The following is a 15579-nucleotide window of genomic DNA, read 5'->3' as shown; positions in this document are numbered from 1 at the left end:
CGCTCCATAATGAGAAATAATTTCCAAAGTGCAAATGATCCTTGGGGGAAAGACACACTAAGGCATACATGAAAAATACTTTTCTGGGTTCTGGGAAAAGAGTGGGAAGAGAGAGTCAAGGAGCTGGTAGCTTTGGGGGGCGTGGGAGTGGTAAGGAGGAGAGTTAGCTCTGAGAGGAGCAGGGTTGTCCTGGAGTTGGCCTTGGCTGCCCATTGAAGTGATCACAGGCCTCATGGAGAGGTGGAGCCTGCAGCTGGGGAGAGGTGCCTAGAGACCTGAGAGGGAGCTGTGAAAGGGTGGGGTCCAGTAGAGGGAAGCAGGAGGCAGTGCTACCCTCTCTTTGCACACCTGATGATCTTTGTCCCCAGGGAATTAGGCTCAAGAGCTGGTGCAGGACCAGTATGTATGCAGGTTAACTGTTTTTCCCAGGATCATGTGGTCCTAGGATCAGGGTATGTCTAGAGACTGAAGGCAAATTTCTAAAGTGCCAGGAATCTGAGGAAAAGGAATCCTTGTTCCTCCAAACATCCACTTACATAATAAAGCCATCTGATTCCCCTCAAGAGCAGTGGGTTCTGGGGCCGGCCCCGTGACTTAGCGGTTAAGTGCGCAAGCTCCACTCCTGGCGGCCCGGGTTCGGATCCCGGGTGCGCACCGACGCACCACTTCTCCAGCCATGCTGAGGCTGCATCCCACATACAGCAACTAGAAGGATGTGCAACTATGACGTACAACTATCTACTGGGACTTTGGGGAAAAAAAGGAGGAGGATTGGCAATAGATGTTAGCTCAGAGCCGGTCTTCCTCAGCAAAAAGAGGAGGATTAGCATGGATGTTAGCTCAGGGCTGATCTTCCTCACAAAAAAAAAAAAAAAGAGCAGTGGGTTCTGTCTTTGTTGGACGATACAATCTGTCTTCTACAGACTATGGTATCTTTGGAGTATTGAAATATCTCTAGGCAAGAGCCACGTTTAAACTATAGCTACTTTCACATGGATCATCTTTCCCCTTAGGAAATGGATTTTGCTTCAGTCTCTTCCAGGAGGATGTCAAGAGATGGTCTGTCCGTGAATTAAAATAGCTCTCATGCAGTGCACTGCTCAAGCTTGCAAGTAGATAAGCAGGCGAGGTCCGTTTTCACATTCCACCTCATGGTTTCCAGCCCTTGGTGTGGGTCCTAGCAGAAAGGTACCTAAGACTTCAATTATCTCACTTTAATCTTGGAATTTTAAATGTTTATGCAGAGGAAAGTACAACTGACTCATTCACCTAATCACTTCCAAGAGGGAGAGGGAAAGCTCAGAGTCGCCAGGCCAAGATCCCGAAGGGGCCAGTGCCCAGAGCTAGCCCTGTGGGCATAGCTGGAGGATGATGTCAGGGCTTCCCAAAGCAGGTCCTTGTCATCACACCGCCTGACGTGTCTACAGGGACAATAGCCAGCGCCCTGCACTCCAACAGCTCCCAGGGAGCCTCGCGCGGTGGGAGATTGGAGCAGAGGCCCAGGGTCACAACACAAAGCCGATAGACTTGGTTGTTCCAGAGGCAGCCAGATAAGGTGACCTTTGTCCCTCTCCACATGAGCCCCGCTTGAACCAGGAAGGAGACGGAGTAACATGCAGCCTTTCCAGTGACACCCCAGTTCTGGGGAAGGTCTGTCTCTGCTTTCCCAGAATGAACTGCTCACGACAAACCAGTTTTTCTGGCTCTGGAGTTGTGCTGACTTTTGCAAAGCTGACCACAGGATAAACTGCCTCCCGGGTGGTCTTTTTTTTATTTTTGATAATGGTAAACTTGAGACAAGCAGATCCTCCTAACAAAAACAGTAACAATAAGAGCAGCTAGAAATTATTGAACTCGTGCACATCAGAGACTGGGCTCAATGCTTTATATATGTTGTGTTATTTTAATCCTTAAAACCCTGAGAGGTAGCTGGTATTATTACTCCCATTTTATAGATGGGGAAACTGAGGCTCCGAGAGGTTAAATAACTTGCCAACAGTCACACTACTTCTGAAGTGGTAGAACAGAACCAAAGTTCTTATTGAGCGCAGAACACCACATACATCGTGTCAAAAGGAAGCCACCGCTATTTGCTCTCAGGGCCTCTCCACTGTTGTGGTTCTCTTCATTAACAGGAGCTGAGCCCAGTGTGCCGCTGTGTAGGAGTTCTCTGTCCTTTCACTCGTCTTCTGCCCTGGCAGTCACAAATCCAAACCACCTGTAGCACCGAGAAAGTGGTGATTGGCAGGGGCCTCAAGGCAGGATCCTTTGGCCTGGACAGCCCCAAGTGGTCTTCAGTGTGTCCGTTGGCATATTCTGACCTGGCATGTCATGCTTTTTAGATACCAGACAGGAGTCGTACTTGGGGCCTTGGCCCTCTCCCTGTTTGTTCATTCAGGGGTAAACAACTATCCTGTACGTGGTTACATGTACTCATGGCTTCTTCATATAGATGGTTGCATGTAGTCATGGCTTCTTCATTGACTTAAGCAGAGGAACTTCTTTAAGTGACTATGTCACTTGATAAAATAGACTCCTACAAGCTGCATCTTTCCAGAGATTGGCTCCCAAAATAATCCTCTCCCTTGGCTGGGAGAGTTTCTTCCTCGCCCTTCCCACCTCAATTCTGCTAATCACCACTCTGTAACTTCCCTTCCACTTCTACCCATTATCGCCAAATGCACCCCCCCCCCCCCCGCCCTGCTTCCTGTAGTCCTGTCCACAGCTGATGGTCGTTCCAGGCTCAATTCAACCCTGCCTCCTCCAGGAGTCTTCTTGGACTGTTCCTCGTTGCTGTCTCCTTCCGTCTAACCACCAACAGCACTCACCAGGCAGTCTAGTCCTTGACAAATTCTCCAGTTGTGTCCCATGAAGATACATGGATAATCTCCTTCTCTTGACTTTCCACCTCTTCACCATATAGTATCCGATTATGCTTCTGCTGGTCTCTACTTCTCTTAACGTGTGAAGGCTGGAAATGAACAAAATAACTGAGGAATGCTCCACGCATTACTGGGGAAAATGGGACTGATTACCGACTCCTTTATTCCAGATACTCTGCTTCTAGACTGGGCACATCATTCTAGTGCCTCAACCTGAGGTTGCCGAATGCCTGGTGTCAAAGTGGAAAGGCATGCTGATTTACTGGTGGCAACAACAGGGCTTCCATAATCCTTCTGATCCTTTTCTGAGACAAGTCCCAATGAAATCATCATGATCGCCCATCCCAGAATCTCCTGCCTTCTTTGTTCTCACTATCAGGTCACATTTGGTCTCTCAAATCTCAAACACTCAAGTAAAAGCTGTTGTGGCATATGGAGATGTCCTTAGTACCTGATGAGTGCAGAAAAAGGAGAGATGTTGGCCATTTGCTGTGTTACCTCCCCACCTCAACCAACCCAGCAGGTCTTATGATATTCCCTAAGCAACCTGTCAGCTGATGGCTTCCAGAGAGGGTAACCGATTTTGCCGCCCCCTCTGCTGGTGGCTCTGAGAGTCCAAAGGCTGGGCCTGCACTCTTAGGTCAGTCTCTAAATCACTGGGTGGATTGGACCTTGCAATGTCCTCATCTACAACACAGATGAGAAAATGTGCCCCCTACTCTGACTTACTGGACCATCATGAAGCCTAACAAAAGTTGATTATTTTTGTTATTGCTGCCACTATTAAGTGAACTACTGATACAAACTACCATTTTTATCATTTGCTATCTCTCCACTTGAAACAATTACAGTGGTGTTGTTGGGAGATAAGCAGAGAAACCATTCTCTCTCTTTCTCCCCTCCTGCTTCTTGTAACATTTCTACCCACAGGTTAGAATATTTGGACAACTCTGCAATTTGATTAATTCCCTCTACTTTGTACATATTTGGGATATGAAACTCTGTGTGGGTGTGGGTGGAGACAGAAAGGGGCAGGGGTGGGGGAGACTTTGTCACATGAAGTATCAGACCACACAGAGAAGATCCATACCATTTAGACTGAAGGAAGGGGGAGGGAACATACGATAATAGAGCTCTCAGATGGAGGGTCCTGCTGGGCAGAGAAGACTGGCTGCCCCAAGGGACTGGCACAGTCACATGCAGGGTTCTCTGAGAATGGGAATGGTATTGGCTCAGGATAGGTGCCAAGTAGGTCCCAACAAAATGCTGCGATTTCTGGGGTGGGGAAGGCTTGACACCCACCCGCCCCTACTCCCATGCTTACCCAGCCCTGAGTAATACAAGTCATCCTTTTAACAGGGACAAAGTCTTTAATTCCACAAATAGAAGTAGGACTTGAAATTTCAATGAAAACATGATTTCTAAAGTAAAGAAACATTTGTTTGAGTTTACAATGGGAGCATACTCATGGAATCACCTGGAAGGAGCTTCCTGGGAAGATCTCAGGCAAATGATCTCCTTGAGAAAGGAAAAATGCTATATAAATTCTTTCACATTGCATGAAAATGACAAATAGGGGCTTATTTGCAGAGCCCGGGGTTTGCTGCGAGAGAAGAAGGGAAGGGTGTAAGCTAACTCTGGACTCTTGAAATAGAAAGGGGGGTGTTTGAGACCAGAGTACTGAATGGGGAGGAGAGTGACCCCTGACCTCAAAGAAAAAGTTGGCATTTGTCGAATACCCAATGAAACCCCTCTCTTAGAAAATGAATAGATTTCTGACACAAATATCCAAAAATGATGGCATTTATTTATTTCAGGGGATATGTAAACAGATGTTTTATATTATTCTCTGTACTTTTCTATGATTTCAAAATCTTTTTAAATGAAAAAGTACACCTCTGAAAATAAAAGTTCCCATTAATACAATGAAATACTGTGTAGCTGTTACAAAAAAAAACTTTAATTGAGAAAAATCTCTATGGGCTCACATGGAAAGATCTCCAAGAAACAGTGTAGAGTGAAAAACAACAAGTTTCAGAAAAGTTTATTTCACCCAGTCCTATCTGTGTGAAATACTTTTTATAAATGTGTGTCTATGTCTTGCTATATGTATAGAATTAAATCTAGAAGAGGGAACAAATTATTAACAGGAAGTGGGATTATGTACATTATTGTGTACCTTCTATATGGCATGAATTTTTATGATAAGTATCTATTACTTTTATAATCATAGAAAAGCAATCATAGAGGATCCCTGAAGCAGTGGAACAGCAGTGCTGGTCCCCAGGCCTTTCCAGGTTATCATTATGCCCAACGGGCCGGCAACCAGAGTTTCCACCTGCCCTGTCCTTGTCTGGCCTCTTTCCTGATTTGACACTGGGATGTCTGAGTGAGGGTTTATGACAGATGCCAGCAGTGGCGGCGATGACAAGCCCCAAACCACATTTGTTCCATTACTTCCAGCTCCTCGTTGCCTCTCCAGTCGCCACGGTGAAAGCTCCCCCCTCTTATCTGCACAAAGCAGGAGTCAAAAGTTCTTGTCGGTGTGATTGCAGAAGGCTGGGCTGGAAAGCTTCCTGATAATACCTAAATTCCTTTGGAAGGCTGTGCCTGGAATCGGGTCAGAAGTGCTGTGTGGCCTCAGCACATTTTGTACTGTGCAGTGGATAATAAACCAGATGAAATTTGGCAATTAAAAAACATAAGGGACATATAAGGATGTCGTTATAGTCCCATCTGGTCTGATAATCCCTTTCCCCAAGCCGATGTATCTGTTCCCCTCCAAAGACCACGCAGACCTCTGAGGAAGAGTCTCTGCATGTGTGAGCCATTGAGGATTTCCAAAATAGACACAAAGATATGAGAAATGAAAAGAAAATCCAAATAATAAAAAAGTAAAGGTCACGCTGAAGCTTCTGAGACACATTTATGGCTTTTATAAACAGATATGCGTTAGCCGACTGGGGCTTTGGGACACTCTGGTGACATAGCGAATTCTGACAGAATTGAAACTTAGTAGCTGTCCGAGCTTATCCTTATTAGCAAAGTTTGCTAAACATTGTGTGCTGTGTGCCCTGTTTTATATTTGAACATGATGCAAACAGCACACTGTCACCTCAAGTCTCTCTCTCGTCGTAAACCTGAGGGAGACGGGGCATTCTCCTGCTGCGGTCCTCTTGGGCCTCCTTCTGCGTTCAGTGGCCCCTTTTCTTTCCTTCATCTTCCGTGATTTTGTTTCAAAAAGATATGGGTCCACATAGAAAATGTGAAGGAATGGATAAACTTGAAAATAAAGTTTAACAAATGATGATAGACGTTTAATATATCGCTCCTTCTTCCTTGCCCAATATATCATTTTTATGAACACAAGTTCTCGTATAGAGTAAATATATGAGAAACAATTTAAAATGTCTCTTCACTCTTACCTGGCACTGGAAACAGATCTAAGGAGACAGATACGTGCTCCTAAGAGGAGTGACACCTTGAAGCATTTCCCAAAAGCCCGTCGATGTGCCTAAGCCACTGACCCAGTTCTTGGATTTCACTCCCTCAGGTAACCAGGTGAGTTTCTCCAAGTCAGCAGATGCATTTGCCTTTGAAGAGGACAGCAGCAGTGATGGGCTTTCTCCAGATCAGACTCGAAGCGAAGACCCCCAGGGCTCAGCGGGATCCCCCCCAGACACGAAAGCTGCAGAGACCCCTTTGGCAGGTCCTCTGGGAACAATCCAGGTAAACAAACCACATCTCAGCCTGTCATCTCTTCAGTCTTAAAATCAACACTGCCACAGTTGGTTTGCTTAGAGACCCCAGAGATGTCTCTTGATGGCACATCATCTTGGTGCCTCTTCTCATCCTATGGGGTCTAGAGTTCTGGGTTTAGGGGCAAGAGCCTCCAGAAAACACTGAAAGAGAATCCCCAGGACTATACCCTGTGACTTACTTTTTAGGCATCTACTCTGCCAAGTAGATACCTTTATCTCCATTTTTACCGACAAGGTAAGATGAGGCTCTCTGACACTGGATGACCCACCAACAATCTCCCGGATAGAATGTGCCAGAGCAGGACTGGTTTCAAAGCCCACAGTCTTTCCATACACCCGGGAATCACTATTCGGTCCTGGGGGAGTGGGGAGCAGGATGTGCTGACTGGCTACAAAGCAGGGAGGCCCAAGTTGATTCTACTGTTAGCAGGTTTCCACTTGCCAAACCATGACAAGGTCCACTTCCAGCCCCAGCCCAAGCACAGCACTCAACCCTTTCTGGACAAATCCACAAACTCTCGAGACGTGAGGAACGTATATGGCAAATACTGTTAAAAGCACATTTATAAAGAACAATAAAGCTTATTAACAACAACTACTGCCATGTATTAATTGCTCACTCTGTGCAGGGACAGGGCCAGGCACTCTACTAGCATGTTGTATTGGATATCACAGTCTCCCCAGGCAGGGGTCATTGACGTTGATTCTGACAGAGGAAAAGCCAAGGCTCCATGAGGCTGAGCAGCTGTGTGGTCTCCAGGACACTGCAGATTACCCCCAACCCCTGGAGATCCCACCTCTAGAAGCCACACACAGCCCTGATGGGAGTTGTCCTCAGCCTAGCATGACGGTATTCATGGAGCCCCTAAGGGGAGACGTGTGTGGGCGTCCACACATGCAGGGGAAGGAGACGCACTAGTGTGGCAGCGAGATGTGTCTTCCATATACTGGCTCTGAGAGAACCCTCCAGACCTTCAGCCCCTTCCCTTTGGGAAGAGTTGATTTCTCTTGGCCTCACAGGAATTGTTCCATGGATTGAAATTAGACAGTTTATATTTTTTATTAATATATATTACATATTAATATATATTATATATATTTTATTATATATAGACATTTTATATCTATATGTATAATTATTTTTATTTTTTTAATTGAGGTATAATTGACATATAACATTATATTTGTTTTAGGTGTACAACATAATGATTCGATATTTGTGTATATTGTGAAATGATCACCACACCAAGTCTAGTTAACATCTGTCACCATCCATAGTTACAACTGCTTTGTCTTATGATGAGAACTTTTAAGATCTACTCTCCTAGCAACTTTCAAGTATACAATACAGTGTTATTAACTATAGTCACCATGCTGTACATCACATCCCTATGACATTTATTTTATAGCTGGAAGTTTGTACTTTTTAACCCTCATTCGATGTTATAGTTGAAGACATGTTTTACACTGTAAAGCACCACACAGCTCTTGGGGAGTTTCAGGATTCACCACGGCCCTGCTTCCTGAAACCATGCTAGTTATCGGTCGTTGTCACGACCTTCACTCCATCGGAGCAAACGTAAGGCTGCCAAGGAGAAAACGTGGAATGTGAGGGAAAAGGGAGACATAAAGAGCAGAGTCGAACTATTCATACGTTTGTTGTGCAAGAGTTTATAATCAAAGCATCTTTCCTTCCCTGCGTGCCGCAGCTGGTCTTTGTATCCGAACTACTCTGATAACATCAAACGGTATATCAGGCCATTTGTATCTATTATTCTGACAGTAAATTCCTGAGCTGCTGATTTTAGGATGGTTTGAGAAGACAAGTTCTTTTCTACTTAACCCTAGGAGAGGAGACGAAGGGAGCAAGTATTGAGCAATGCCAGGCAAAATGCAAAAATCATTCTATGTCGTTTCACCCAGCAACCCCGTTTGAGAGATGAGGACACTGAGGCTCTGAGAGAAAAGGATCCTACAGACCTGGACAGGTGCCAGGGCTCCAGGAAGGACTGAGAGGCTCCGGGAGAGACCACGAGCGGCCCCCGCCCCTTCTTTTCAAAGTCACAGCACAGGAGTGTAGGAGGGGGAGAGAAGATAATCAGTCCTTTTCCAGAGTCCTCTGCGTACAGAAATGTGACTCTCAAAAAGGTTTTTCATGACTACCTACACACACACATATACATACACATACATCTACACACATGCACATACATAGACACACAGACACACATATGTATACACACATGCAGACCGAGATACACATATACTTTACACATGCATACACACAGACATATACACAGACATATATACATATGCACACATATATACACAGAGACACACATACATACACACACGTACACACTTTCCCTCCATCTGCTAACACCCTTTTCACCTAGCTTTTCTGTTGTCCTACTTTCCCCCAACGTTCCTACACCCCCTCCTCCCTTTTCCCTTCTTTTTCAATCCAGTTATCAAGTCCAACAGGTGGAGCTTGTTGCAGACAGGTGGAACCCTCCCCTAGGGTGACCAGATGGCCTGGTTTGCCTAGAACAGGCCAGTTCTATACGTGTCTTCTTGAATAATTATTAATAAAACCTCCTTTCTCTCCAAAAGGTGCCTTCAATTGGTTGACAAGTTACACTCCCCTGGGGAAAGTAGTCTGCTATTGCTTGGATAAGAAGCTGGGATTCAAACAGCAGAGCTATGTGTGGGGGCTCTTCTTGAACATTTCTATGTCACACAGTTTTTACTCCTGCATCCTAATAGTGCTAAAATTTGGATTTTAGGATCTTACTTCTGGCTCAGAAAATGAGAGGAATGACTCAGCCTCACAGCCCGGCAACCAGTCAGACACGGGGAAGCAGGGCCTTGGCCCCCTCAGCGCCCCCATCCCTGTGCACGCTGCTGTAAAGGTATGGACGGGGCCAGCCTCCACGCCCCTGTGGGCACTCAGCTCACAGAGCCAGCTCGGCGCAGAGCTTTCTGAGTTAGGTCTGGCAATATGAAGAGCGTCACATAGACCCATGTACAGGGTCAATCCACTAGGAACATCGCAAGACGGGTTGAGAAATGGGCCCTCAGTGTATATGGACCAGGATTCTATTGCCCGTGCACCGCGGCATGGACCTTCCCCCGCAGAGGAGAAGCACAGATGTTTGCATTTCTTTGGGATCACAGCTCAGCCAGCACGTTCCTCACTTAAAAGACCTCATAAGCTCAGCCTAGAAATAGATACAGCTGATTGTAATACACACAGGATTTGTAAGTGCCATAAAACAGGTATAGGGCAGTTGAATTTTATGCAAGGGAAGCAGACCTGAAGGCCTTGCATAATGTAAAATCTATATCATTAGAGCCAGTCTTCCTATGGAAACAAAGATAAAAGGAGGGGTTACATTCACAGTAGATGAATAACTGTAAGCATTACAGCATATTTTGGTCTGATTTTCCCAGCATTATATCTAATAGTTCACAGAGTGCTCTCTCCTGAATTGACTGCCTGGTAGTTGTTTGGCCTTCTTCATAATATTTTATCCCAAATAACATCTAATTAGTTTGAGAGCATGTTTTCTCAGCTCTAGGGCTACCACTTAATGAATGCTGAGATGGCTCTTATGAAATATTTAAAAAAAAAAAAGATTGTAAATTGAGTAAGAATCAATGTTAAAGTAACAGCCCATAGTCCCCTCCACTGTGTCTGCACGAAAGCAATTTTCCTGTTCTAGATGGGTGGTAGGTACTTCAGTTTCCCAGTAAAGCTCCCCTCTAAACTGCAAGAGCTTCAAACTTGCGTACAACTCATTCAGCTCAACAGCTTTGAAATTATGTGACTATTGATGAATTTTGTTCATTGCAGATGGAGGGAGGAGGAGATGATTCATAGTGTCTCTAATGTTGTATACAAAGAGAAATTGTATTAATATTTCTAGCAAAGTATTTAAATTTTGCATAATGCAAATGAGCGAAGCCTTCAGCCTCACTGTACTAAGGGAGTGTGATAGTCACCCAGAGGAAGGACAGATCGATTTCAATGAAGAGCAGGATTGATACCGAGCTGATCCAGCAGGACCGAAGTTTATGTAAGAGCCAATATCCCTTCTGACTAGTCAATGCTTGTGAATTCTCAGTTGTTAAGTATTTATCATCTCTAAATTAAGAGGATACTAGAGGATTCTCAAAGAAAGAGGCAAGTGAGCTAGGGAAAAACATCTCTGCCCTATTGACTTTATAAGGTTAATATAAGGCCAATAAGAGAATGCACAAGAATACTTTGAAAACTATAAAATCTTGGTAAGAGAAAAGTGTTCTTATGCAGGGCCCAAGGGGGTGCATATCAAAGTTGAATAGAACATGATTCCTGCCTTCAAGGAGCCTACAGTCTAGTTGGGTATCGCAGCCACCACTAGCCCATATAGTGTTTTGAGCAAGTAAGAAAAATGTGCCCCAAAGGACTCGAATAGACATTTCTCTAAAGATAAATAAACTGCCAACAAGCACATCGAAAGGCATTCAGCGTCATTAATGATCAGGAAAATGCAACTCAAAACCACAACAAACCACCACTTCACACCCACTGGAATGGCTATAATTAAAAAAATGGAAAATAATGAGTGTTAATGAGGATGTGGAAAAATTAGACCCTCATACATTGCTGGTGGATATGTAAAGTGGTGCATCTGTGTGGAACACAGTTTGGTAGGTCCTCAATAAATTAAACAGAGAATTATTATATAACCCAGCAATTCTGCTCCTAGATATAAATACCCAAAAGCATTGAAAAAAGATGTTAAAACAGAAACTTGTACAAGAATATTCATAGCAGCACTATTGCCAATAGTCAAAAGTCAGAACTAACCCAAATGTGCATCAACTGAAGAGTGGATAAACATGGCATATCCATACAATGGAATATTATTCAGCCATAAAAAGGAATGAAGTACTAACACATGCTACAACATGAATGAACCTTGAAAACATTATGCTGAGTGAAAGAAGTCAGACACAAAAGGCCACATATTGTATGATTCCATTTATACAAAATGTCCAGAATAGGCAAATCTATAGACACAGAAAGCAGATTAGTGGTTTCCAGGGGGTGAGGGAAGGGGAATGGGGAGTGACTGGGGAGACTGGAGTGACTGGAGAATGGGGATGGAGTTTCCTTTTGGGGTGATGAAAATGTTGTGGAACTAGATAGTGGTGACGCACAACATCGTGAATGTTCTAAATGCCACTGAATTATATACTTTAAAATGGTTACTATGGTGATTTTTATGTTACTTGTATTTTACCACAATACAAAAAGAGAGTCCCCTTCCCCAGGCAGCCACAGCACCCCATCAGGGCCAGTAGCCTAGGAAGCAGAACGGGGGCTGGATTTGTCTCCCTCCCCCCTTCAGCAGGCTATGTGGTGTCGTGACCATTATCAGGCAGCCTCAAATGCCGCATGAGACATGCAGATAGAGACATCACTGTGAGCTAGGAGAGGCTTCCCAGGTGAGCCGGGGTTTGAGCTGGCCTCGAAGGATGAGTGGAGGAGGGAGTTGCAGACAGCAGAAAATTGCAAGGGAAAGAGGCAGGAGGGGTAAACTGCTGCAGAGGGGAGGTTTAGGCAGTTTGGTGAACTGTCTTCTTTGGCAGACTAGAGTTTGGACTTCATCTTGCAGAGCAGGATAGGCAAACTGTCTGCAGGCAGCTGGGGTGGTGTATTGTGTGGCAGGCCCAGTGTGTGTGTGCGGGTTTGAATCAGAATGCCTTGAGGAAGTCATGCACCCTCTAGCCACAGGCCACACCACTCCATCTTGCATTACACTAACCTGCTTTACACATTTATGCCTGGGTCTTAAACCACTGGATTTTGGATCCACGTCTGCTTTAGAAAGATGACTGTGCTCCCTTCTATTGGCCATGCAGTTCTAGATAGAAAACAAAAAAACAAACCCACAACCGTGATATCCTCTGGTCTCAAAAAGAGTGTGAAACCACACAGTCCATGGATTCAGAGTTCCATGGGTTCAGTGGTCTTTGCCTCTCACTATCCAGAGAAAATGGTCTGATTTTAGTACCTTCTGGAATGCTCAGAGTCTCTCTGCTAAGGCAACATGGAGAGAAAATTCCTTAGCTCCTGACTTAACTGCTAGAGCCAGGGCTGCAGCTCCCCTAGACAAGGCAAGTCCTAGGAGGAGGTGGGAGCGGAAGCCAAGCTGCAGCAAAGCAGGGCAGGGCTGATCACAGGAGCCCTGCAGAAATTCTCCCCAGTGCAGAAGACTGATTAAGTAACTAGAATGCCAACCGATTAAGGAGCAGAGAGAAATAGAGCCGCCAAGCGCACGGGAACACTTGTGCTCATTATTCCTTGGTCTCCAAAGAAGCACAAAAGAGGCTGCGGTGGTGGGATATGCTCACTGAGTCGCAGAAAAGCATGTTGTAGGCTTCTCTGGATAGGTCACGTTCAGATGTGTGTGTTGTGGTTAAAATGGGGAAGCTGCCCGGTCACAATACGTCTGCCAGCTATTCAGGAGCCCCCTCTCCTGGACACTGCTGGTACCACACTTTCCCTCCAACTTCCCCCAAATCCTCAAGAATCTTCTGTCGCGACATCCATGTTCTTCACTTTCACCTTCTGTAATAAAGTCAGGGTTTGAAAATTTATATTTTTAAACTGATTACAGTATGGATCTATTGCTTCCCAATATATGGAGGCTTTTTGGTTTCAGGAGCAGGTTATAGATATAATCACATTGTCCTTTGAGACCTGTTATTATTTCAATATTATCTTTTATCATCCTTCTATTGATCACTGTGATAGAAAGTAGAGAATATTTTCCCCAACTTGCAGGTAAGGCGGCTGACATATAGTAAAGTTAAGTCATTGTACCACGTTCAAAAATTTGTCTTAACTTCCGAGCCTGTAAACCTTAACTTTTTTCAGTGTGTTTGAATCATGCTGTATGTGGGTAACTTCTGGAAGGGTTCTGGTGGGTAGCTAACCCTTCCCATAGTAAGTGAAGTATCGTTAGTTCAGAGGGTGTCACCTCCTGGTCTTGTATCAGTATTTGGGGTGGTGGTGGGAGTGGGAGTCTATCTTACTTTTGAGCCTGAAACAACAAAAATCCACATTCTGGATTTTCAAAGACAAGCTTAATGCCATCTAAGTTTATGTCATTAATAAGTCATTTTACTAAGTGCTTAACTAAGGTGATTACATGTATACATATGAAAGAACTGTCTTATGACTCCATCCCAAGATCAGAATGTATCCTTTATTAGGCCATCGGTGGGTTTTAGGTTAGGAAAGTGCCCTCACTGAAACACAGGCTTACATCTCACTCTCCTCCGGGAAGGAATACTCCTGCAGTGCGTTTGCAGTACGTTAGTTCATCAGATACCTTAACGTCCCAGAATCTCTCTCTGCGTCGGGCCTTCGCTGTATTGTATTCTGGGACTCAAGAATGTCCATCAGACAAAACCTCCTTGTGATATACCCATCACGCCAAGTCACTCCCATCCATCACCTAAGCCGTGTGCCATTTCTTCATCCTCTTTGCAGTCCAAGTCCTTGAGCGACAGTAAGAACCGCCACAAAAAGCCCAAGGACCCCAAGCCCAAGGTGAAGAAGCTCAAATATCACCAGTACATTCCCCCAGACCAGAAGGCAGAGAAGTCGCCCCCGCCCATGGACTCAGCCTACGCCCGGCTGCTACAGCAGCAGCAGCTGTTCTTACAGCTCCAGATCCTCAGCCAGCAGCAGCAGCAGCAGCAGCAGCAGCAGCACCGGTTCAGCTACCCCGGGATTCACCAAGCCCAGCTCAAGTAAGTCAGGGACCCCGGGGCGGGGGCTGCGGGCAGAGGCTGGGAATCGCTTCTCTCTGTCTGAGGCCCACTGGACCCAGCAAGTCCTGTATTGCACCACTTCCTTATCCGGTCTGCTTAGAATCTGACTCTGTTTAGAAATCGTGCACATCTTTTCAGAAACATAAGGCTGGGAGGAAGCAAGTAAATCAATGCTCCTGATGATAATGGGCATAATGGGAGTTATGGGAAAAGGAAAGGTTGTAGCACTTCCAGATTGAATTGTGGAACAGAGAGGAGAAACCTTCTGAGAAGGTCCTATTGGAATTGGGAGCAATTCCAACACAGGTTACATTTCTTGAGTTGATTCAGCACTTGTGCTTTAGGAAGCGACAGAGCTGAGTGAATGAGTGACAGCCTCAAAGATTGACTCCTGAGCCCCGAGGTGTGACCTCATTGCCAGGTCACCTTTTAAATGGTCAGTCTCTTCAACTATAAAGTTGGGATGTGGGTTCCCTCACCAGTCTCTGTTCAGCTTTGGGTGGTGCTGGCAATTATGCTGAGTGCTGAACACATTCAAGCCTCACGCGGCATGCTCCTGCCTCCTCAGGACAGTGCTTCTGCTAAATCATAGATAGACATGCATCTCCCATATGCCAAAGTCTCCACCACTCCCTCCTGTCTCCCCAAAACTCATCCTGACGGTTACTTGCCACTTTGCACCTGGCCTACACTATTGTTCTTCCTCACCCTGTCTCTTCTGCGGGTTTGTTACATGCCTGATCCTTGTAGGCAATTATCTTGTGATCTGATCTAAGTGCAAGTTACCCCCAAGAGCTCTGGTCCCCCAATTCCAATGTGTATGTTTTTCCTCCACACCACCAAGCAATTCCCCGACATCAGCTGGGTATCCTATGGTTCAACTCAATTCTGACACTACCTACCTGCAGATAGCATCAGATCCCACAGGTTAAGGGCTCAGTGCTACAGACTGCCCACTCCCCCACTTCAGATGCAAGTTGTCACCATGACCCCCTCCTTGGGTTCGATTAATTTGCTAAAATGGCTCACAGAAACATTTTACTTGCTTGATTACTGGTTCATTATAAAAGGGTATAACTTAGGAACAGGCTGATGGAAGAGAT

The 15579-nt window shown here is 45.2% G+C and overlaps 1 protein-coding gene across 1 annotated transcript in view; it reads left to right on the top strand.

Moving 5' to 3' along the window:
• Positions 1-15579, top strand: part of MYOCD (myocardin) — a 92052-nt gene that overhangs the window by 60068 nt on the left and 16405 nt on the right. Inside the window, exons 6-8 of the mRNA XM_058559258.1 lie at positions 6436-6611; positions 9430-9555; positions 14193-14455. Of these exons, the coding sequence (XP_058415241.1) occupies positions 6436-6611; positions 9430-9555; positions 14193-14455 (565 nt within the window). The remainder of the gene's footprint in view (positions 1-6435; positions 6612-9429; positions 9556-14192; positions 14456-15579) is intronic.

Source organism: Diceros bicornis, chromosome 18 (assembly GCF_020826845.1).
Source record: "Diceros bicornis minor isolate mBicDic1 chromosome 18, mDicBic1.mat.cur, whole genome shotgun sequence".
Lineage (NCBI taxonomy): Eukaryota > Metazoa > Chordata > Mammalia > Perissodactyla > Rhinocerotidae > Diceros > Diceros bicornis.
Note: the sequence above shows the minus strand (reverse complement) of the source record. Positions and strands in the feature narration are given on the sequence as shown.